At 32.5% G+C, this 25,615-nt stretch overlaps 2 protein-coding genes across 2 annotated transcripts; one reads left to right on the plus strand and one right to left on the minus strand.

The window, feature by feature from the left end:
* Positions 1–289: 289 nt before the first annotated feature.
* Positions 290–6,180, plus strand: HELRODRAFT_192639 (hypothetical protein; the record flags this gene model as incomplete). The annotated part of the gene is made up of 8 exons (XM_009023477.1): positions 290–409; positions 1,334–1,516; positions 1,888–2,020; positions 4,267–4,365; positions 4,742–4,869; positions 4,956–5,249; positions 5,318–5,468; positions 5,507–6,180. The coding sequence occupies 8 exons, from the start codon at positions 290–292 to the stop codon at positions 5,521–5,523; spliced, it is 1,125 nt and encodes a 374-aa protein (XP_009021725.1). The 3' UTR covers positions 5,524–6,180.
* Positions 6,181–10,402: 4,222 nt separating this feature from the next.
* Positions 10,403–11,065, minus strand: HELRODRAFT_176157 (hypothetical protein; the record flags this gene model as incomplete). Its single annotated transcript, XM_009023478.1, has 2 exons — positions 10,403–10,682; positions 10,866–11,065. The coding sequence occupies 2 exons, from the start codon at positions 11,063–11,065 to the stop codon at positions 10,403–10,405; spliced, it is 480 nt and encodes a 159-aa protein (XP_009021726.1).
* Positions 11,066–25,615: the final 14,550 nt, after the last annotated feature.

The raw sequence follows: 25,615 nt of genomic DNA on the forward strand, positions 1-25,615 counted from the left end.
TAAACTTCTTTTTAATTTTTAATCAATTTTAAAAGTCAAAAGTTTAAACAATATAATGTAAATAGTAAAATTCTATTTTTAAATATCCCGAACATTAAAAAATCTAGTTAAAAATTAAAGTCATGTTGCAAACGATTTTCTGCGCAAATCATTCTGAAAAGTAAATTCTTTGTAAAAGTCCTCAATTGAAAGATTGTGGGCGCGTTATTCATAACAATATAATATGGCCAAATGGTTTAATCTTAGCTGAGTGAATGTTCAGCGTAAATAAGTTTTTAAACGCCGAAGGATGGAAGCTGAGCTTCATGTTGTCACAGGAATTGTAAGAAATATTCTAAGTCAAGAAAGTTCTTTCATTCAAACCGTGTCCGTTTGTATCTTTAAAACGTTGACGATGTCTGTGACTGAGGTAAATTTCGTTGCTTACAAATATCGCGAAAAATGTTGAAATGACACCTCTGGATATAATTCAGCAATTTAATTTAAGTGACTGCTGTCAATTGTTGCTGCATGTAAAATTTTTGATTCCAAATCGGCAAGTTTTTTGAAACTATCAGAATTGAATCTAGCGTTAAGTGAAGAGATAGCGGCATCTACAATCTCTAAATACTTTTTTTGAATAATTGCTAAGTGTCAAATACATGAACGTTTTCGTTACCATTGGTAAAACGCTTCGGACAATTTGGGCAAACTTGGATGTTCAATATTTAATATTTTTGCATCATTAGCGGTATTTAACCAAAAAGACGAAAAGATTTCATTGGATCGGTTCTGTTGAAGCGATAGCATTAGACTTTCTACGAGTTTGTGTACTTTTGACAGACAGTGTTGGACACTGCAAAGCTTTCGACTTAGTTTCCAACCTATCGTATACGAGAACCTAACAGCACAACACAAAATAATTATGAAATGATGTGAGAAAACCAGCACATTTAGTGCCATATTCATTTCTGACAGAACTTTGATTTTCAAAAAAGTTTAGCAAAGAAGTCATGTTTAAAGCGCTCTTGATGCTACATATACGCATAGTCCACCTTGTTGGACATAATAGGCGCAATGATTAGCATTACTTTTTTGAAAAAAGGAAAAATAAGCTAATCGTATAGGAGATTCTTTGATAAGCGCTACAAATTCTTTTACAAAATGGATTGCATCTCTGCACTCTAACATCATAGAAATTGCATCTTGAAATGCCAAACTAATATTGTGGTTGTTGCAAAGGACAAATATTGCAGTCGGCGATATTTCTATGACTTTGACCTGTACTCCATTATGAATTCCAGAAACGTTAGATTTCCGTCATTGTCCTCGGCAATTTTTGATATCAAAATAGAACCTTAGTAAACATCCTTCAAAATTGGTATCGGGCGTGGGTTGCCGCCGTCGTTCATCATGTTCCAACGTAGTGTCGATGTTCGGTCGTCTGTCGGAGAACCCACGCGTAAGAGGTGGTTCGCGTGCAGGCGTGTTCCTGTCTGTGTCGTGTGGCTCCAGGGACGCTTTCAAGATGTTGAAAGTGTCACTTGCGCCTCAATCGCTTGTATTGGCGCTTTATAAATGATATTTATTATTATTATTTGGAGCAATGTACCAGCATCTGTGGCGTCCGTATTATAAAATCCTAAAAAATATTCTTCGGAAATAAATTCATTATCAACAACTCTTAAGCGAATGCTGACTTGTTCTTTAATTGCAATATCACAAGTTTCGTCTAAAAGTATGCATAATACTTTTTCTAATGAATATCACTTATAACAGATCTGAGAACGCTATGCGACATTATTTCCAACAATTCATTTTGAATATCTTTTGAAGTCCATTGATATGATGTTTGTTCAAGCCATTGCTGTGATTCAGGACTATCTTCTGAAAATCTTCTGAAAAAAGACATTGAAAATTCGAACCATCATCGTTATGGGAGCGTTTAGCGATATTTTGAACAGACAAAAACATTTTTTTCAATATTTATTTTCAAATATTGAGAGGGCTCAAGATGAGCTCGAGCTCGAAGGCCCTACAAGTCACCGTCACTGTATATATAGTTAAATAAATATATATTTGATAAAATCTACCAAAAACAATATGAAGATATTCGGTAGATTTAATCAAATATGAAATCGTCAGCCAAAAGTGTTGTCTAGATCCGCCACTGAGTAATGGCATCTATTAAAAAAAACACTGTATATATATACACATATATATATATATATATATATGATAAAATCTACCAAAAAGGATATAAGGATATTCGGTCAAATATTGCATCAATATATACAGTTTTGTATGAACTCTATAGAATTTTTGGCGTTAATCAATTTAAAGTTTACCTTTTCAATGATGAAAATAGAATTATCCAAGTTCATCATGAATATTTAAAGAAATTGTTATCTGAATTCATCATGCAGTTAAGGCCTTATTTCGATTTTTTTTATAAATCATCTTCAGTGTATGTTTGGTTTATATAGTTTCTTTAAACAATGCAGTTTATTTAGTGTATCCGGAGTTTCATTTTATTAGTATCATTTATTGGTGTAACATTTTTTTATGATTTGTTTGAGGACGATTTTGTCTATTTTATGATTTTTGACATATGATTTTTGTAACATATGGTTATGTCGTGGTCATTGTTGTTTTTAAATATATTGCTATCTTGTTGTAGTCTTTGTTGAAATGCGTGAATGCACAGCTCACAAAGGATTTTATTGTACTTACTTTGAATTGTTTTGTATATTCACATTTAAACAAATACCTTTATTTGTTGCTTTGACTTATATTTTTGTTACCCCCTTATATTTTGTAAGCTACCCCCTTCCGATGTTTCGTAAAGGATTTTTGCAAAAATTGCACGACAACTATATTAAGAGAATTAGGTGATGATAGCATATCTAATCCGAGGTAAACTATTTGTACTAGATACGAACGCAAGGAGCGATTTTGTCACAACAAGTTGACGGAGAAGAAAACGTTTTGGCCTATTATAGCGGAAGTCTTATAAAGCCTGAACGTAACTTCTGCGTAACCAGAAAAGAGTTGTTATTGATAGTCATGGCAACAAAACATCTTCACAAGTACCTGTACGAATAAAAGTTTTTTCTTCGAACAAATCATGCAGCGTTAAAGTAGTTGTTCAATTTCGAAGATCCAAAAAGACTGCTAACGTAACAGGATGAACTGAATGAAGTGGCACGATGGTTGGAACGATAACAAATGTACGACTGAATTTATGCATCGTAGAGGAACCTCCCACAACAAGGCTGACGCTCTTTTTTGTCGACCTTGTTTACTAGGTTGCAAATACTGGAAGAGGAAGTACAAATAGAACATGTACGAAAAGTTACGATAACGGCAGATGACAGGATGGGCACCGGATAAACTGGCTAGCGCACAGTCTGCAGATGAAGACTTACAATATGTCGTTGCAGCGACTTGAATGGCAAGACATATTTGAGTTGGTTTGTCGTTGAAAAGCTACTTGGGCTCAGTGGGACTCTTTACATTTATAGATGGGTTGCTTAAATGTAAATGGGAATCAACAGATGATGAATTGAAACATCGTATGCAGATTGTGGTACCTAGCAATAAAATCACTGAAAGTTTCAAAGAAATGCACGGTGACTCATCAGGAAAATATCTTGGGGTTAATAAGAAAACAAGAGCAACTCCTCTTTGCCATCAGTTAGATGGGATGGTGGAACATTTCAACCAAACAATTATTGAACATTTGGTCAGACTAAAAAATTGGGATAGACAATACCACTATTCGCCTTGGCATATAGAAGTGCCATTCACACAACCACTGGGGATACTTTATCAAATATCCATTGTGAAAGTACTAAAAGCTGATATGAAATATGGCGTACCACCCAAGGCTTCACGCACAATTAATAACAAATTATGTGGACAACCTCCGTCAACGGTTAAACAGCATCTACCAATACACACGCCTGAAGTTGAAAAAGAAAGCGAAGCAACCAAGACTTTATACCATCAAAAAGGAAGTACTGCTGGATTTAACGCCAAAAATTTGATATGGCTGTATAACCTACATCGAAAAGAGGACGGTTTTCAAAACTACAAAAAGATCGGGAAGAACCTTATAAGATTACATGACATCGTCTACCGAATTTAACATCGGAAGTCGCGAGCGAGAATGAAAATTGTTCATTTAAACAGAGTGACTCCATTCTATGCAGACATTGCAACGAACTCTGTTAGTGAGCAACAGAACTGAAAGAGTGTTATAACTGTCACAAATATATTCGATAGGGCCGCTAGTGTCGCTACGAGCATCAAGTTCGAGAAAGAACAGGAACCTTCTGACAGCGAACTATCTAGTACGTTCGAGAAGCGTGCAGGATATTAATTGTTAGTGCCGAAAGCACATTTGACTCTGCGTTGTGTTTTTATTGTATTTCCTTCCGATATACGTTTAGTGAATTGTGATTCGGAGAGCGATAGTTTGTGAACGCTAATTTTTATCTAACATTGATTAACATTATCTAACGTTAATTAACTGATTAACATTGATTGTTGATATGTAAATAAATAAAACGATAGTTTAAAAGTTATTTCGTGTTGCAATTTTTAATTGGGATAAAACCAACTCGTCGTCGACCGGAGTTATATCTATGTTATTCATTTATATATATATTTGTTTATTATCATTGTTATTCTATGTTATTTATAACGATATATATATATATTTATTTATTATCATTAAACTTAAGATGCAATAAACCAGTCGAAGTTGAAGAAGAAATAGAGCATCAAGTTCGCGGCTGTTGCACATGTTGCAATATATACGACAGCGAAAACGATGATGAAGTAGACGAGGACGATGATGAAGTGTCAGGAGTGGCGAGAGAACAAGTAATAATAATAAATACATTGTAAATAATTGTCAATTTTTGATAACAACTCTTCACATTAATTTTTGTTTTTTTATTGAAAAACAGGTGGCTCCTGAGCCAATAGTTTCATCACCACCAAGTTCATGTAAGTGCTGCAAAGTTATGTGCTGCGGAAACACATGTTGTGCCTGTAATTCGTGTCAAACTCCTGTTGTTAAACAACAGCCAGTTGACGATTTTGCGGGTTGTAATTGCTGTGGAGTGCCATGCTACTGTTGCGGACAACCATGTTCAAATGAACAACATCAAACTAATCCAATGATGGTGAAACCCTCTCCTACAGTTATTCCCATGGATGTGAGTGGATATTCGCCTACTCAAGCAGAGTCAAAACCAATTGTAAGCTTTTTTATTTTATTTTAAAGTATTTAATATCATCATATATATCATCATAAATAACATCATAGATGCCGTGTGCATACCGTTCTAACATCAATGTTAATGGGTTTATTCCCTATCCTGGACAACCCTGTCAAGGAGTTCCTATAGATAAAAAATTTGTTTGGTCAGGAGCTCAAGTTCAACCGTACGCAAATGCCGGACGGCTTGTTTTCAACAGTTAGAAAACTTTGACTATATGAGAAATCCATTCTAAACCGAGCAATCTTGGTAAAAATGTGTGGTGAAAATTTTAGTAAAATATCGTTGGCTATTTCCAAATAAAAAATATTTTTCACATATATTTTTTAATATATTTTTAGTTGTAGATTTTTTCATTAACAAAATTTTACTTGAATTACTTTAAAACAGTAGTTTATTCGTATATTGGTTGACTTTTTAAACACTAGTGTAATTTTAATTTACTGCAAGCTAACAAAAAGTTTTATTTAAAAATAAAACATTTACATGTTTGAGCCCTTTTGTTGCAGCTTATATTTGTAACTTTTAATTAAAACTCTACTTTACATATTTCAAAAAATTATTTCAAATTAAAAATTTTTAACTTAATACTTCTATGAATCAAAATTTTTTAATGTATATACAAGCCTGTCGAAGATTAATAATAATTGCTAACATCAACGCCTTCAAAAAATTTTATTTTTAGCTGACTTTTTGAATTGAAATTTTTTGATCTCGACTTTTAATTAATCTTTTATTCTTGCATCACAACATTTTTCAAATATTGCTAAATAATAAAAAATTCAAGCTACTTTAAATAACATTTAAAATCTGCCAACACACTTTTTAATTGATTTTATTCTATACTTGTATTCATAATACTAAAACACAATGCTTTTTAATAGTGTGCAAATAAAAAAGCAAATAAAAATTTGACTTTCATTTTCTCCAATGGTAAAAATGAATTTAAGCAGTATCACTAAATTTGATGCTAGATATAGTGGTTTATATCAAGTTACGCTTAAAGAGCGTACACTCTCCGAAAAAAAGATGTTGCATGGCCAATTTAGCTTGTTTTCTATTTCTTTAAAAATCCAAACTCTGACAGACAAAATCTGTTAAAAAATTTTTTTTTTAAATATAAAAGTAACTATTTTTAGGTCAACCGTCAATGAGTCTTGATTTCTGCTACAGGAAATTTTCTTGCACCAAAATGAGATGTGTTAAACAAAGGACAAAAAAGATCCCCGTGTTTTGTCTATTTGTTTCAGAAACATTCGAAACTGAGTTTAACATCTCTTTCAAGTAGGCTGGTGCCTTTCCAGTTAGACAGTTTTTTACTATTAAAATTTTTTTTTAATATTATTCTATTCTCCGGCAATTCTGTTCTTCATACTGGGGTGCACTGGCTATGAGGCGCGTCCACCAGGTGATGGATAGGGGAAAGTCCTGGGCAGGGAGACTTTCTAGGATTGCATCGAATAATACGGAATAAGATGCCGCGAACCAACTGTACCAGAAGAAAGAAGACAACGATGGGCTAACACGGGCTAAAGGTAAGACGCAGCCAGAAAGTTTGAGTTCTGAAATACCCAGCTTGTCGAACACGGGCTAAAGGTGCAAAACAAAAACTATGATCACCGGTGATACTGCTGAGCCTGTGGTCATGTTCGGTGTGTGGGGCTGGAGTTGGGAGCAACTCGATCAAATGCCTACGATGCCAGCAGTGGTGTTACAGACGATGCTCAAAAATTACCGGCTCACTGAGGAAAGTGACTGATTATGTATGCCTCGCCTGCATCAACCCGCGACAACGAAGCCCAGATAATGATACGATTACCGGGATCGAAACTGTTACATTATTTCAGTAATTGGGAGATATGCTGGATTGTACTGGAACAGCTGATGCCGCCGTTCGTGAACGCATACGTGCGGCGTGGGGCAGATGGCACCTTCTTGCCTCCGTACTGATGCGGCGTAGCATTCCTCTACCGCTGCGCTCAGAACTATACAACACAGCTATATGTTCTGTTCTAATGTATGGTGCAGAGACGTGGCCGATTACAACAAAACTCGAACAGCAGCTTCACCAAACTGACTTGAAGATGATTCGTTAGATGCAGCATGTTGACCTAAGGAACCATATCCATACAACCGAGATCCTGAACCGTCGGGACTGAACGTTGAGGATGCATGTCGTCGTCATCGCCTACGATGGTATGGCCATGTGAAGCAAAGCGAAAACGATACAATAATTTCTGTTATTGAGCCAACAGGTGCCTGGCACCCCCCAAGAGGTCGCCCAAAAAAGTCCTGAACGCACACCACACAGGAGGACTTGAAGGCACTTAGTCTCAAGGAGACAGACGCAATGGATAGGAGACAGAAACTGATGAATGGGATAAAAAAGTCCGTGCATAAGGGGAGAAACGTTTTAGTGTCATTGTTCAATTCTTTATATTTGCTGTTTTTAAAATCGGCTGCTTTCAGAGCTTTTGTACCGGCCTCATTGGCTGTATAATTAATTGATGCAGTGTATAGGTTCAAAAGGGTCGGTTTGTAAGATGAAAGATTTTTGATAGATTTTAAGGCGGTGATCGACTTGAAATTTTGTAAATATAGTTTTTTACAACAATCTTATTTATAATTTGAGTTAGCTCAGCCTTCCAAAATAGATGGTTTTTATTGGCGGAAAATGAAAATTCTCATTCATTATCTTAGAATTTCTTAGGAAAATTAAATTTGAAAAACTACCCACTTAATTGCCTTAAAATTTGGTAAATAACAAAATGCTTTTGAATTTCATGTTGGTGAAAAAATATAAACATGTTTAAAATTTGCTCCACACTCAATAAGGATTGTTGGGCAAAACTATTATAAAAATTAGGCGCTTTATGTAATGAAATTTCAAAAAACAAAGACTCTTAGCCATGTGATTCGGAAAGCTTTATGCGTATTCTGAACCGTCGCAAAATTTTATATCAAAAAAGTACATAAACAACAAGAAACAAAAACCTGGAAATTTTTTACTGACAAACCGTCACAAAAGTAAAATGTCTGTCAAAAGATGTTACACTACTCTAACAACTAAAATTAAGCATTCTCAACGATTTTCGCTTTGATATCTTTCGCTAAATTTAGTCTTATTAAATAGAATAGCAAATATAAATAGGTGTCTCCAATTACGTAGCAAACGGATAGGCATACAATAATATTACGTAATACTATCATGTGTCTCACGTTGAAAACGATAAAACTTTTAAGACGAAAAAAACAAGACGTGATTTATTATTTCTTAACCCTTCTGATTTATAAAAATTGTAACGTGAATGTTATGGTTCTAACTGCAATGATGGAAGTTGCATATTATCATGCTCAATCATTAAAGATATTTCTTCATTGATTTTTGGACAACCTATAAAACAAACATGTTCATTTTTTGGTTTCAAATAAAAAACTTCTATTTGTCAATATTAATAAACTAGCAGTAATTAAATTTTTCTTAGCAAAATCAAATGTTCAAATTTTTGAAAAACATTCGAAAGAAAAGCTCGCCCAAAAGAGGAATGATAAAAGATCATGGTTAACATAAACATTAATAATTGTATTAATCAATTGAATATATAAATGAAAGGTTTTTACCATCAACCATCAAAACATTGTTTAATCTGGTCGTCAAGATTAAGAATGACGGAATCGTGAGCAGTATACATCCCTGTCCGCAATAATAAATCTTTTTCTTTTGCTAGACGAGTCACACGCAGATTATTGCTGGGACTGTTACAATCTAAGTTATTTGATGTAATATTTTTATCTTCGTCTGCATCAATTTTGTTAACGGGAATTTCAAGCGCTATCCTTCTGTTATAAATGCAAATCCAATTTTTTTTTTGGAAGAATCAACTTTTGCAAGTTTAAATTAAAACGTCACAAAAACATTATTGATGAAAAAATGTAAATTATCAAGTTGTTAAATTTTTTTATTGCCTAATTAAATAATAACATATCACACTTTTTTATATTAAATACTAAATATTATTATATATATTTTATATATTATATATATATTATTTACATTTATATACTAATATATTATTACATTATATTAACTAAAAATGATATATTTAAAAAAGATTGCGAACATAGTTTTTTATAATCACCTAAAAAATGAAACAAATGATACTTAATCTAATTACCCATTTATGCGTTTTTTTACATCCATCAATTCTAATTTCTCATTTTCTAATGCTTCTTTTTCTTTCCCAACAGCCATTTTGATCTTCAAACTTTTTACTCTATCTTCATGTTTTTTGCAATTATTTCTAGCTTGATATAAATCACGCTCCTTGTATCTAGATAAGACAAATTGAAAAAAGTGTCGAAATAAACGGGTCGAAAATTTGAAATTAGTTGCACATTCTATATAAAATAAGCCACTTTTAAAAATGAAAAAATCGAATTCGCAAACTAATTTTTTATTTAAAAATAAAAAATAAAAAAAGATCAATTAAAAACAGACTTTCCAATGATTTTAAGAGCCTTTGTCCATTGCATTTTGTAATGTTGTTTAATATGATTTAAAGATTCCAACTGTTTCATCAAGCCAGTCTTCAAAAAGATTTGAAAAAAAATTATAATTTTGTAGTAATTAACCTGCGAATAATATAAATTTTTCATTCTTTTTTCCAAAAAATGAAAATATTAACTAAAATCTTGCAGCTATCATAGTAATTTAAATTTCGCTTTATTCATTAGAATTTCCTCTTTTTTTGTAATTAATTGTAATTTCAGTTTCTTTAGGACAATTTGAACTAAGTTTAAACTAGTCATGGCATCTCGAGACAATGATGACAAAAATTCTGGAAAAAACAAATTATAGTTCCCATAAATGTCTTCAAAAGGTTTATGAAAAATCCAGTGGAAGTATTGAAAAAGTTATTGTGCTCTTCAAAAACAACCTGGACAAGCTGCTAGATAAGTTAGACTATAACTTAACAAAAATTATTGATCAATCTAACAACAATTTACGTAAATTACTTGCTGATTCTGAAAATTTAATGAATAAGCTCTTTGAATTAACTTTTTTAAGAATTGAGTCCTTAAGCAACAGTTTCGAGCGTGCGGTAAACAGCATGTCTAAAGCTGTAACAGACTCAATGAGCCAGCTTCATGCTACTTTGTCCACACTGGGCCAGCTTCATGCTTGAAACCATGACAAGGGCTTTTTGAACTGAAGAACGAATAGATGAGGAGCAACGCTCAAAGAATGTCATCATTTCAGGGCTTGAACTCGTACAAGGAGGTAATGGCAAAGATATGGTTTCGTCAATTTGTGAAAACCACCTTCCTGTAAAACCCCAGATTGTAAGAGCACATCGAATTGGAAAGTCTAAATTGTGTGTGACTTTAAACAACTCATCAGCAGCTGAAGACCTGATTGCATCATCGAGGATTCACCGGTCATTACTAGCGACAAATGATATCTACGTTAATCCAGATCTTTTCAAGAGGCAGGCAGAGCAAGCGTTTCTCAAAAGAGAGCGTATCTCAATAAAAAAAATAACAATCAATCTGCAAATGATCAGCCCTTTCGTTCAGTTAAGTAGAAATAGGCACCTTTGTTTCGCCCTGGCTAACGTTCGTAGCCTCCAGAAGAAAACAAATGACCTTAGTTTATTTTTGTCAACTTTTAATCCTGAATTATTTTCTGCTATTGAAACGTGGCTCAAGCCAAATGATTCTGACAATTTGTTTTTGCCTTCTGGTTTTGTTCGAAAAGATCGTGGAGCACGTGGTGGCAGCGTGGCTTTTATCATTTCCTACGGTCTTTTCAGTATTATGTATGTATTCTCACATCGAGATTGTCTCTATTGATGTTCCTACTTCAAGTAAAAATTATCGTTTTATCTCCTACTATTGTAGTGGTGGTTTTGACGTTTCGGTGAAACAATATGCTTTCGATAGTGCATGATGTATAAAAGAACTCTGTGGAGGTGACGTTGTTTGCTTGATGGTAGATTTAAACCTTCGTTACATGAACTGGGATAATTACTCAGCACCTAATAATTCTATTTACAATACATTTATTAAACTTTTCCACGAACATCAGCTTGTTGACAGGCCGACTCGAGGAGATAACATTTTGGACTTGGTTCTATCCGATGATTCCGGCTACTTACAGAATTGAATATGTCCTGTCCGTTAGCCTCTAGCGATCATAACTGCCTCACATTCGAAGTCAGCTATACTGCCCGGAACGAGATGGACACCAGTCAAAACAGTGACATATTTTTCTACGACTTCAAAAAAGATAAAAGATTAAAGATAAATTGTCAACACTTGTGCCGGTTACTAGTGGTGTGCTGCAGGGTAGCGTCCCGAGACTCACCCTATTCCTCATTTTCATAAACGGTATTCTGTTAGGATTTTGCTTTTATCTGATATCAAATTGTACTGTCGTTCATCCAACTCAATTAAACTTCAACAAGTGATCAATGATATAATTGCTTGGAGTGCAAAATGGCAGCTACCGCTCTCTCCAGACAAATGTTCCCATTGCACATTTCTTTCTTCGACTATATCTAACACAGTTCTTCATCAATATTCGATTGGTCATCATGATTTATCACGCATGGATCTAGATCTAACACAGTTCCTCATCAATATTCGATTGGTCATCATAATTTATCACGCATGGACCACTGTAAGGATCTTTTCTTATTAACGTTATTGCTCAAGAACTTCCTCTCGTGCAAGGGTAATCTACCTCAAAGGATAAAGACATACTTATCAAAGCCTTCTGCATATACGTACATCCTCTGGTTGAATATGCTTCATCTGTGAAGAATTTACATTACAAATACCAAATAAACAAAATCGAAAGTATTTTACAAGATTTATCCCGTCTCTACATCACTGTACTTATCAACTCGGAGACATCAAAGTAAATTGCGTGATTTCAATTTTAGTGACAACTCAACTAAATATTTCTTCTGCAACCGAATCATTGGAATTCGACATCTGCTGGCAAGGCAGATGTCGTCTCTTGAACCTCATATGCTGTTTTCAAAAATCAACTGCTCTCTGTTGATTTTAACAAATTTTTAACTATTAAATAACTATCAATATTATTATAACTATCAATATTATTATAACTAACAATTAATCTAACTTTATTTAATATTATTTCGAAAGGATGATGGTCATTATTAATGTTAACTATTTCGAACTCATTTTTCCGTGTCTATGTACATTTTATTGAAATTTGTTTATTTATAATTTTTTCAGTCAGGTTAAGTGATTCTTTATTACCCTCTGGGCAGTTTTGTCAATAAATATGTTAAGCATAATTTAAAAAACAAATTTCTTGTTTATAGAGCTTAGTGTTAATGTTTGTTGATAGTAATTTAAAAGTAATTACGACATAATGAAGAATAACATCTATCAGATGATCCAAGCGAGACAATCGTAATTATTCACGCGTCATATTATTCAGCATATTGTTATAACCGATCCCTTGAACTTGTAGGGTATGATTATTTCTCTCCACGTGATTCTTGACTCCTAAACAGACTTATTTTAGATGAACTTTATCAGAAAGAAAACAGTGCTGGCAATCACTTGTGTGTATTGCTGTGATCAATCACTCGTTTGTTCAATCGTTAAAATCGTTAGAATACAACACAATAACTAATTAATCAACAGATATATCACGGGATAAAACTAATCGTCAATAATTAAGCTCTTCACGTCAGATGTTTCTTGGCCGTAAATCCTCAGTATCCGCTTCTAATCTTATCGTAATTCACTCGCAGACCGCGTGATGAATTCTTCGTGATAAACTTTTCCTAATTTGTTTGCAGTAACACACATAAAATATTTCTGCAATAAAAGGACTGAGTGAAACTTTTTCTCTTTCTTCTTTTCTTCGTGTCGGTCTTATTATATAATTACATACGCCGTGTCACGTGACTTTCAATAGTTTTAATTGTTTACGCCTTTTGCTAGTAAGTGTATCGTGACTTTTAAAACCGTTTTAATCGCAAGCGCTTCACGCAATTTCTAACCACTAGTTCCTATCTCGGTTTCGCGTCTGTAACAATATATACAATACATACGCAGATAAATAAATATATATATAAGTGTGTATATATATTTTCAAACTTAGGTAAAATCCGGCTCAGATCTAAAAATTCTCAAAAATTTTTTTTTAAATTTTGACGTCATGGTTTCGTTTTTGTCTTGAATTTTTGTCTTGTCGTTGGATGTGTCGAGACATGTTCTTTGAATGTTTTGGTCTTGAGGTCTCAATGTCTTTGTCAAGTCTAGTTTTAAAAACACTGTCTTGTCAGAGCCGTGGACACCACCAACTCCCACATCGCACAAAAAATAGACGGCATGTGCAGGAAACCATAACTCCAGAATTTTTATTCCATGACATTTTGATTTGAAAAGCATATTACATTTTTTATTATATAACATTATATTACATTAAGCTATACATTTAATTTATGCTATATTCTACATTTATTTTACATTAAAGGACAAATAATTTTATAATATAACTCAATTATATATATATATATAATAATGTTGAATTTGTTTTGCATGCATCGTGTGTGGATGAATTATAAATAGTTGTGCACATATAAATTAGTAATTGGTGGGTGAGTTAATTGCTGGAAGAGGTTGAAAGAAATTATAATAATGTGTATGATTTGATCGAAAAGAATAAAAGATGAATAACAAGAAAAATTTCGTTGTTTCATATCCTCAATTTTTTCCGCAAGAGAAAGTGATTAAATACAACCGAGTTAACAATATAACTCAATTAAATATAACGAATGGTGAGCGTTTTAATAACATATAAAATATATAGATTTGATTTATGGGTGCGAAACAAAGATAAGTTTAAATTTTTCGAAAGCAATGTTTAATAAAAATCATTAGTCTTAGCATGTAATCGACTACGTAAAAAAAACTACGCTGCAACAGTATGGATATGTGACTCTGAAATTGACTTCTGCATCGGCTTCTCCGGAAAAATTTAACACACAGACTAATTGCCACACGCAGGGCCGTAGAATCTCTTTGCTCGTAAGAGAACCAACAAAAATAATAATAACCACATCAAGAACAAGTGACTTAAAGCAAATAACTTTCAGAAAACAAACTTTTTCAGACATAAGTTGTTTCAAAGTTTCCTGCAGTTGGATTTCAGAATTTTGATTCAACCGTTTTTTGAATGATTCGAAATTTTCATTCAGCTTGCTATGCCTTAATTCCCATTCTTCTAATTGTTTTGTCAATTTGCATGATAATTCATCTATGGAACGAACTTTAGACCTTAAGATAATTTTTTTTATTCTGTAAATCAAACTCTGTCAAACATGTATGGTATGAAACGATGAAAATAAAATTATAAGTATAGAAAGTTGCATTTAATAGATGTAAAATAAAATAACATTGTTAAAACCATGACAGAGAGCTAGCGTCGCTACGAACTCAGTTCGAGGAGCTAGAACCTTTTGATAGTGAAATATCTGAGATGTTCGAGAAGTGTTGGTAAAACGGATATATAAAAACATGCGAGATATTGAAGGGTTGTTTAATTCAATTTGCATTCGGCGTTATTTAAAAAGATTGAAAAACGTCAAGTAGAAATGGAAAATTTAGGAAATAGAGACTCACTGTTCTAGAATGATGGACGGGAATGGGAAAAACAACATGTACATGCCCAAATTACGTGCGCGTGTGCCTTAACCATAAAAATAACCACGTGAGAGCAATAGATAGAGCAATAAAAAAATTTCATATAAAATATATACAAACAAATACACATACTTACATATGCATATCATTAGAAATTCACATAGTATAAATATTCATAAACATGTATAAAATTGTTTTGTTATAATTGTAATTTATTATTTGTCGTTTTAATACTTTTTAAAAGTTTTGGATTTTTATTTTGTTAGATACTAAATATCTTGATAGATGCTTTTTTGAAAAAAATTTTGTTTTTGGTGTTCAAAATTTTGCAAAATAGGAAAAAATCGAAACGGGAGGGAAAACGCGGAAATGAGTTGGAAAAATGGGAACATTCGAAAATGTTGTCACAAATGGGAATTTGGTAGGAAATCGAGAATGACAAGCAAAATTGAGAGAACATATTTCAATTCCCGCTCACCTCTAACTTGAAGTTTAAATGAACTTGTTTGTATGTCCAACTAGAACGTAAAAACTAGATATATACTAATAAATACTTAAAGTTAAGTATTCACATAAAACAAACAAAAAATACATTGTGGAGGCTCAGAATATATATTCTTGAGATTAGGCCACATACATCAAACATCGAATTTTAGATGTCTCAAATGTTTTAATTGCTCTAGCATAATTCAAACACGCAGATTTCAAATATTTCTATCAGTCAGAATTTTCACAAATTCAATTTTAACATTTTTATTTTTTACTGATTTTTAACATTCTATCTTCACGATTATTTCCAAAATAATTTGTTCAAAATAATAATTAAAATAAAATAAAATAAAATTTTTACAAAAAATTAATAAAACGTTAGGTATATAAAGCATAAAACTAAAGGACAAAAACTTTTACTCGATTTTCTCCCACATTCTTTAGCCGTCAAATTCTTACTTTCCAGCATCCAACAATAAATAGTCCGCCATCATGTTAACATTCTATCGTCCTTGATATCTGATTTCCATTGTTTAAATGTCTTGGTGAAACCATTCACTCTAATGTTTGGACTTTCCAGAAAATAATCCAAATGTGAAAATAAAAAAAGAATTTTAACGCTCATTTGACATCCTAATTTTTGGAATGCAAAAAGCATTTCATCAACAATTTGTTGGTCTCTTGTTTCCTAGAAATTCGTGCACTACAGCTCTATAACTGGTCCACGCATTCAATTCCAAATCATATACCGATTCTATGTAACATATATGTATTTTATTTTAATAAATTTGTTATCTTTCACGAGCATTCTGATATTTGGACAATCGAAGATCCCAGCTTTCAGTTTTTCATTACTGATTTTTGGAAATTTGGTAGAAATATAAGGTAAACACTTACTTTTTGTCCAGTGCTTTCAAAAACTGCTTCATCAATCCAAGTTTAATATGAAAAGGAGGTAGGAGTATTCTATTTGGTTCAACTAATTTAGGAAATTTAAAATTTTTTATAACTGGTAAAAATTTGTTCGTGATGGCAATATTTTTTTTCCAGTGATCTGAGAAATTAAACATAAAAATTTAATATAGCCCCTTGCTGACCTATTAAAATTCCAATTATTTTGAGATAACCACTTATGCTCATCTTCTTGATGTTTTGAAGAAGCATCCCATGTTTTCATATGATTTTTTTAATTTAATAAAATATCCAATTGGCACAGATGCATAAATATTTCCATTATGCAAAAGAACTGCTTTGAGACATTGTTTGGTAGAGTCAATAAAAATTATCCATTCGGTGGCATCATACATAACACTCAACTCAGTAATCAAATCAATCCAGGTATATTTGAACAATATACAAGAGAATCAACTTTTGAAAAAATTTTATAAATTCTTATCCACGATTTCTAAAACATGATAAAGTTTTTTCAGGTTTTAGTTTTATATATATATATATATATATAAATATATATATATATATATATATATATATATATATATATATATAACTTGTTGGGGCGGCGTAATGGCTCAATGGTTAAAAGCGCCTGGTCTTGCTATTGCTATGACTGGGTTCGAATACAATGAGATCCCCGCCTATCATTTGCAATGTGTATGATGCGTGGTTTGCACGCGTATTCATATACGCTGTGTGTGTTTGTCGTTGGAACCTCTTGAGCCAACGCAAAAAGAGAGAAGGAACCTTTTAACCTTAATATATATAAATTGTATATATATATATAAATATATATATATATATACATACAATGTATATATATATATATATATACATACAATGTATATATATATATATATACAACGTATATCTTCTCTTAATTTTGTTTGTCATTCTCGATTTCCTCCCGAATTCCCATTTATGATATTATATATATTTATATATATATATAAAACATCAAGATCAATCTAACAAATATGTTACATAGAATCGCTATATTTGTTGAAAAAAGAATTTAAGTTAAAGTAAACAATCAATTTTTAACCGGTTTTTTTTAGCGATTATCGTCCTAGTTGCTTTTTTTGTCAATTTAATAACATTTAATTAAAAAAGTTGTCTAAAATTAACAATAAAATACGATAGTAAGAAGTTTGATTGTAAAAACATCAATAAAATGTCAATTAATACGAAAAAATGTTTAATGTTTATGCGTTTAATTCCATGGAAATAAGAAAAATTATAGGGCAGGTAATTATTATGCCATATCCATTATATCCATAGGTCTTAGTATATTCTTAGCCTTTAAACGTGATCCCAGAACGCTGATGAAATTTTTGATAAATTCAAATCTCGAACAAGGTCGTTTAATTCAGCCTGAGAAAATGCTCCTCTAGAAACTGAATTGTCTTTATCAGTTTCATCAACATCGATTCTTGATTCATCATTTAGCAAAACTTCTGCTCTGTCAATTGATATTGGAACAGGAATGATGACATTAGTATTGGTCTCAATGTTGAGGCATATATCTCAAAGTACTGTACTGAAAGTACTGGTCTCAATGCTGAGGCATATATATTAAAATTTGTCTATATAAATACATATATATGCAATACTATATATACTATACCACATAATATATACAACTACATAATATATACGGGGGAGTGCCAAAAGTTGACAGGAGGAGCAAAAACTGGAAATATTTTGTAATGTTAGCCTAAACTAGTCGGCGAAATTGTTTCAATTTTTGTATATTTTCTTTATGTGCATAAAAAACTGTTTTAATGCATAAAAAATAATTAAACTATTTATGTTGTCATCATAAAACGGTTGTTGACTGTTTGCAGGAGAGGGCCACGCCGTGTAGTTTCATAGTTACCAGAATGATAATTAAAATTAAAAAACTGTTAAAATCGGAGTAAACTTTTTGTATCCATTAATGGTGCGTATTTAACAAGATATTTTAAAATTATGAGTAATATATTTGTAACATAATTAAATATATATATGTATATAGTATATGATATCGTTTTAACAGTTTGAAGATTGGAACACCAGACTGGCCGATCATGGTTCAAAGTCAACATCAGCAAAACCAAAGCAATAAACACAGGTGAACCCATCCAATCCACAGCTACTGGACGATGGCCCTGTTCAGTTTGTAAAGCTGGTGTAGGTAATTCAATCAAGTGTCAGCAGTGTAACCAGTGGTGTCACAAAAGTTGTTCAAAAATAATTGGTACTTTATCCAAAGTGTCCAATTTTGTTTGTCCTGCTTGCACCAATCCACAACAACAAATTCGAAATAGCAATGTTTTTGAAGCCATTAAGGTAGAGAAAGTCATATCGTTTCGATATCTAGGGGATGTTCTGGATTGTACTGGAACAGCTGAGGCTGCCGTTCGAGCACGCATGCGTGCAGCCTGGAATAAGTGGCATCTCCTTGCCTCTATATTGATGCGGCGTGACATCCCACTACCACTACGATCAAGACTTTATAAATCTGTGATACGTCCGGTGTTGTTATATGGTGCAAAAGCATGGCCAATGACAACCAAACGAGAACAACAACTTCAACGAACCGACATGAAAATGCTCCGATGGATGCAACGAATTAGTCTGAAGGACCACATCAAATCTACCGAAATCTTGGGTAGTGCTGGTTTAGATGATATAAAGGACGAATGCCATCAACACCGTCTGCGGTGGTTTGGTCATGTCAAACGAAATAGAAACAGTGCCATAACTTCTCTTGCAGAGGTTGAAGTACCTGGCACACGTCCCAAAGGCCGTTCAAAGAAGTCCTGGTCGCAAACAATCGAGCGAGACATGAAAGCTCTAAATTTAAATAAAATGGATACAACTGATCGTCTAATTTGGCGCCAAAAGTTGATGGCAAAGAAAATGAAGTCCTACCTCGGGGTCTCTGGACGCAAAACGAAGATTGATTGATTGAATGTAGCTTAAAATTATTCAAATCAAGAAACGAAGTTAATTTTTTATACAATGAAAATCACATTCTTCAATTAAGTAATAAAGTTTAATTTAATTTTAATTTTTATAAAATTAAATTAACATTTTCAAATTTGCAGAATTTAGTCTATTTAGTCATTTGCAGTAAACTTAACTTAACAAGTTGATAATTTCAATAATTTGGTAATTTCAATAATTTGGATAATTTGTTGATAGTAGACTCATGCCAAGCCGTAGTCTGACCTACCAAACCTTGCCGCAATTAAAGATACACTATCCACTAAACATCCACAATCACTCTTAAAAACGTATTGAGAATTTGATAAAAAATTCTCACAAAAAAATTTCTTTAGTATAAAATTATTCTAATATAAAAAAACTATTCAACAATAAACATAATAACCTTAATAAAATATAGTCAAAATAAATTTATAAATATTTGAAACAATACCTTTTAGACGCAATTTTGTTTTCAAAATCCATTTCAGATCTCTTCATAGTGCTGTTGATATAATTCAAATTAGATTGATTATCACGCTTTATATTTTCCTCCCTTATCTGAAGCTTTGGATTAATGCGTTTTATTCACATAAAAATAATTTAAAAATTCTTCCAAAAAAATATAAATTAAAAAAAATAAATTAACAAAATCAACGTACATTTCTAAAATTAATTCATAAATTTTAAATTATTTTAAATTTCAATAATCGTATAGGGTCTCTTGACACTAAACGATAATAATTGATTGATTGAAATTTTAAATTATTGTTATAATACTCGCTGTCGTAACCGATTTACGACGGGTTCAAATCTTCGATTGAATAAAATACTCCAAACAGTTATTAGTTATTAAACTTTATTTACAGAAGAAATCAACTAATCGTTTATTTATAGCAAATTCAAATTAACGCAACAATTAACTTTTAAATTGTTCAAAATCAATCGCTACGACAACGTCAACAAACAAATCAAATATCGCTTTTAATAATTCACCGAATCGCTATTCACAAAATCACAGAGTCACGAATTTACAAAATCACGAATTTCACTATTCGCTAATCTTGCGACGTGCGCTTATATATGCTTCGCAAGCGTCGTTTCTAGATTCTTCTAGATGGTCCGATTCAAGCATACTCTAGAATGCTCCAGTCACTAGAACATACTAGAATACGCTAGAATCTAGTGCGTTCGGTAGCACGGTTATAACATTATTATAACATGATTTTTACACTTTCCCTTCAATGGGTTAAGAAAACACCTTAAAAAATAATTACTCGGACATAAACCCTTCGAGCAAAAACCTCCGAATAAAATTTTCGAACAAAATTAGATTTACATATAAAATCGTTATAACCATTAATAGAACCTTTTCACAGCAATATTTTGAAAAAAAAATATATTTGGCATTTAAACTATTAAATTTTCTTGTTTTTTGCCAGTTAACAATTTGTGTTTTGAATATGCATATAGTGTTTTTTTATTTTAATAACGAATGATAATTTTCATCACCATTTAATAAAAAGAGTTGTTAAAAAACGCATTAGCTTCACTTAGGAAAAGTGAAGCAAAAAAATTACATTTTTTATAAGATTTTTATTTATTTTAAGCAAGATAGAACAATAAAGCTTTTTTAGTACTCCTACCCTATCTTCGGTGTTCGAATTGATGTGTTATGTATTTGGCCATTGTAGAGACAAAGATATATATATATATATATATATATATATATATATATATATATATATATATATATATATATATATATATATATATATAATATAAACCAATATTTGAATGATTTTTTCCAAACTTGTACCTATGTAGAGCACCATATTTCTTAAACTACATATATATTATACTATATATATATATATATATATATTATATAAGATATATATATATATATATATATATATATATTTATATATATATTTATATATATATCTTACCGAATTTTTTTTTCATTAACGAAAATTAATTAATAAAAAACAAATAAAAGTTATAGTCCAAAATCAGAAGATATTTTACACAAAAAATTTAAAAATATTGAATTTTTTGTAAATTTTCACGTTTTCAAAGCAAACGAATTTACTGATGTGATAAAATGGCCAAGTAAATTGAATGTCGAAAATGCCTCAAATCAATTTTTCGATGTTGTTATTCTTTGCTGCATGTTAATTGGTCAATGAAAATCGCTTCAGCAATTCTTAGATGGGTATTGTTCTTTTTACTGTTATATTAAGCTAGAATATTAACTAATACCTCTCGTGATGAAATCGTTTAATGCATCGTTTCCAGGTGTTCTAATGGTTCTTTTTTTTGTGCATTGTCACTAATATATGAGGGCATTTAAACTCTTTATGGTGATTTCTTTCAGGTTGGAATTTTGGGGAGGCGTACAATTATTCTTCATTATCAAGTATGCCGTTTTTGCATTCTGATAATATATTCTAAGATTGTCTAAGGTCGTCTGTATTTCTAGGCTTCACGTTTTTTAAAACAATTTTCTTCAGAACAGATTCGTTTGTTTTAAATGCAGATGATATGTAATTTCTGTAGTAGAAAATTATATTCTCGGCTTGTTGTTGACAAGAACTTTGATGATCCTAATTAGTTCTGGTAGGTGCTTTATTTACAAATGCTTTTATTGTGCTGCGTTTGTATTTTTCGTCCACTTATTCAGTTTAGACATATCCTTTGTTTGTTTCTTTCACTTACACCATTGTTTTGAAGCAGTTTTCATCTCGAGTGAATAGCGTATTCAAAAATGGTAAGGTGTAGTTTTCATATTCTATATATATATATATATATAAATAAATAATGATGAAAATCACAGCATGTTGAGATTGTCATTAATAATTGCATTTTTGACAGTCTTAATCCAATATTTATTAAAAAACCACAGACTGGAAGCAACATCGTGAATGACCGCGATGATCGCTGATCAATAATTGCACTTCTGAAGTCTTAATCCAAGTTAGTGACAGAATTAGGAAATAATACTGACTAAAAATACTTCAAAGTCCTTCAAAGAAAAATTAATTAACTCGATAGGTGGCTAGATGCGAAGTTAATTCACTCGATAGGTGGCCAGACGATTTTTTTTAGGATGAGGTTTTTGCAACGTAAATGACGTCATAAGTTACTACAAATTATTTTAAAAATTGAATTAGCAGTTTTTTTGATTAATTTGACTGACATATCACCTTGGGAAATTTTTATGTTTAAAAACAACCAAAACAAAATCTAATATATCGGATATAGGGTTTATTTACCTTTAATAGGTAGTCGTTGGTTGACTGGTTAGGCATGCTCGAGTAATCGGTGCCTATTCTGGTATCTAAGAGACTTAATTCGTGATTATATGCTCATTGGCGTAGTTTCGGAAACGTCAAGTTCTCAAAGTGGATTTGGTACGAGATTCTATGCTCATTGGCATAGTTTCAAACGCATACTAAAGTCAGAGAATTTGTATCCAGTGTTGCTCTCACTTTTGTTGCTTTGTGTTGGTTGTGCGAAAGCCGACCAGACTCGACGGCCCAGTGAAAACAGGCCCAGGTTATGCGAAAACCAACCGACTGACTGACAGGCCCAGTGAAAACAGGCCTTGGGTTCTGTGAAAACGAATCCGCCTCGTTGTTGGGATCCAGCGAAAGCAGATCCTTTTGTTGTGCTATTTGTGGACCTAGGGTTCTTTGCTGGATTCTATACTCATCGGTATAGTTTCGCACACAGCTTGGAATTCCCATAGGCTCCGATTTTTTGTAATCTTTCTTCATTCATTTCATTTATCTTTTGGAGTTGTATCAACTCCACAATCTGTCACACACGTCGAGGTTGTACGATTGAACGGCAAAAAACATAACCCAATTTGCCCGACCCCAACAAGAAGTTCTAATTCCTGTATTCTAGTTCGTTCATTGACATATTATTTTTAACATTATTCTAGAGTTCAGTTAGTTTAATTCTTTTCATTTATTGCCGTCGATTAATCGAATATTTTACGCTTCGTGTATTTCTCAGTAAAATCATTAAATTCGAAAAAAGCCCAGTGCCACAGGAATGGTCGAACTCACGATAAAAATATACAAAAATTATTATTGTCGGACCATAAAAAAAATTCCCTGAGAAAGATAAAGAAAGAGACAGACACCACACACACAAGCAAATTTCCAACAATATATATATATATATAATTGCGCTGTCTCGCGATTGCGTGTTTTAGCGGAGGTCTATTGTTTTTCGATAATTTGTGTTGTTAGAGGTCGTTGTTTTATGAGTTTTTTCTCGAAGATGGCGTTACTGGTCCTGGCGACACAGCGGACTATCGGTGAAATTTATAGTGGTTTTCTCCCTGCAAATTGACCTAATAAATTCTTATCAATGAACGTAACGCACTTGTTCTACAATCGCCTTCCTAAACCAATCAGCTTTCAGTTGTAATTAACCAAGCTTCGCCTGTCAACAGTTACAAAATTCTTTATAAATATAACACCTATCGACATTATCAACACATGTACAGTACATAGTGCGGGCTTTCACCTATCAACACTGTTAACTTATGTACATATTCACATCTGGTCCGTTACAACTAAATTATTCAATCTAGAACAAATTTATTTTGTTTCAATCGTTTCTTCAACTTTCAATCGAACAACAATTGTCGACGATCTTGAAGCTGATGATGGCAGCGAGGAGATTGTCAACAATTGTTGTTTGATTGACGTTTTGTGCTGATTGTCAAAAGCCGTGACGGAGCTGCCAAGCTGACGATGGCAGCTTCGTCACAGCTTTCGACAATCAGCATAAACATCAATCAAACAACAATTGTATCTTAACGTCAATAACACAATTGCATATATATCCTTCATTTCATATTTGTAGATGACATTTGCATACACAACCGCGCAGCTGCTTTCACTGGCACCTGCAGCCATCTTGCGACCTATCCCTAGACCCGCTAGAAAAATTTTGTTCTTGAAAAATCTGGAGACCTCGGAAGGGTTGTATCAGGCTTAAGCACTTGTTGTCTGCAGTAGATGGATCTCATAAAAATTCTACAAAAACAATTCTGGGTCTTCTGAATGCTCGTTCGGCTGTCAATAAAGCGGCTCTCCTTCATGACACCATTGTCGACAATGGCATTGACATACTGGCACTCACGGAGACTTGGATCTCATCTGACGCACCCAATGCAGTGAGGCTGGATACCCCACCTGGTTTTTCTGTGGCACATTATCATAGGCCTGATCGACGTGGTGATAGCATTTCTGTTGTATACCGGGCGACATTTCGACATTCAGCGCTAGATTTTGGTATTTTCACAACGTTCGTGTGTCCTGAGTCGGCTATTATTCTCGCCGTTCTTTATCGCCCTCCTGGTATCTGTTGATTCGTTTTTTGAGGAACTGGAGACTTTGATATATACATATATATATATATACATATATGTTGGTAATAAACCATAATTTTTACAATATTTTATAAATTCTACCGAATGTTTGGCGTTATAGTTCGTTTTTTCAATTTTTCTCACTAAAGTTTTTGGTGAACGTTTAATTTATTAAAATTCAAAATAAACTTATTTTCCGAATTCATGCTGCAAATAAGGTCATATTTCGATTCCGAATGAATCATCATCAGTGCTTACTGCTGTTTATATAGGGAAATATTGACTGTCAAAATGAATTTAGATGGAGATTGACTTTGTCAAAGTGAATTTAGATGGAAATTAGGTGTCAGGTTTCTTTATTGTCATCTCACTGGTCATCTTCTTTGGTCTCCTTTTCTTCATCGATAGCATCATATTCTTCTTTGTCACTATTTACAATGCTAGTTTTTATTATTTCTTTGTTTCCGTTGTTGGTTAAGCGCCGGGTTGGAAGTGAGGTTGTCATTTTTCTTTGTACATTTATTTTTGGTTTATTGATGTCAATTAGGACTGCTTCTCCAATTACACGCACCTTAAAATTAGCTTTGAGAATGTTGATAAGTTTGATATAGGGCGGTAATTTGACGGGTCATCAGGATCCAAGGATGGTTTCTTCAATGAGTTTAGTCATCTCATCACAATCAGTATAAGCTAATTGAAGAAAGATGTCGCCTTTATATGGACGAGCAGGGAAAGTGACAGAGGTGGATTTAGAGATAGCGGTGGATATTGAGAAATGTATTTTTTTTATTTTTTACTGAAAAAATGTGCTGAAGGAATTAACCAGCCTCCTCTTGCAATCTGCATC

The sequence above is a fragment of the Helobdella robusta genome (assembly GCF_000326865.2).
Source record: "Helobdella robusta unplaced genomic scaffold HELROscaffold_36, whole genome shotgun sequence".
Lineage (NCBI taxonomy): Eukaryota > Metazoa > Annelida > Clitellata > Rhynchobdellida > Glossiphoniidae > Helobdella > Helobdella robusta.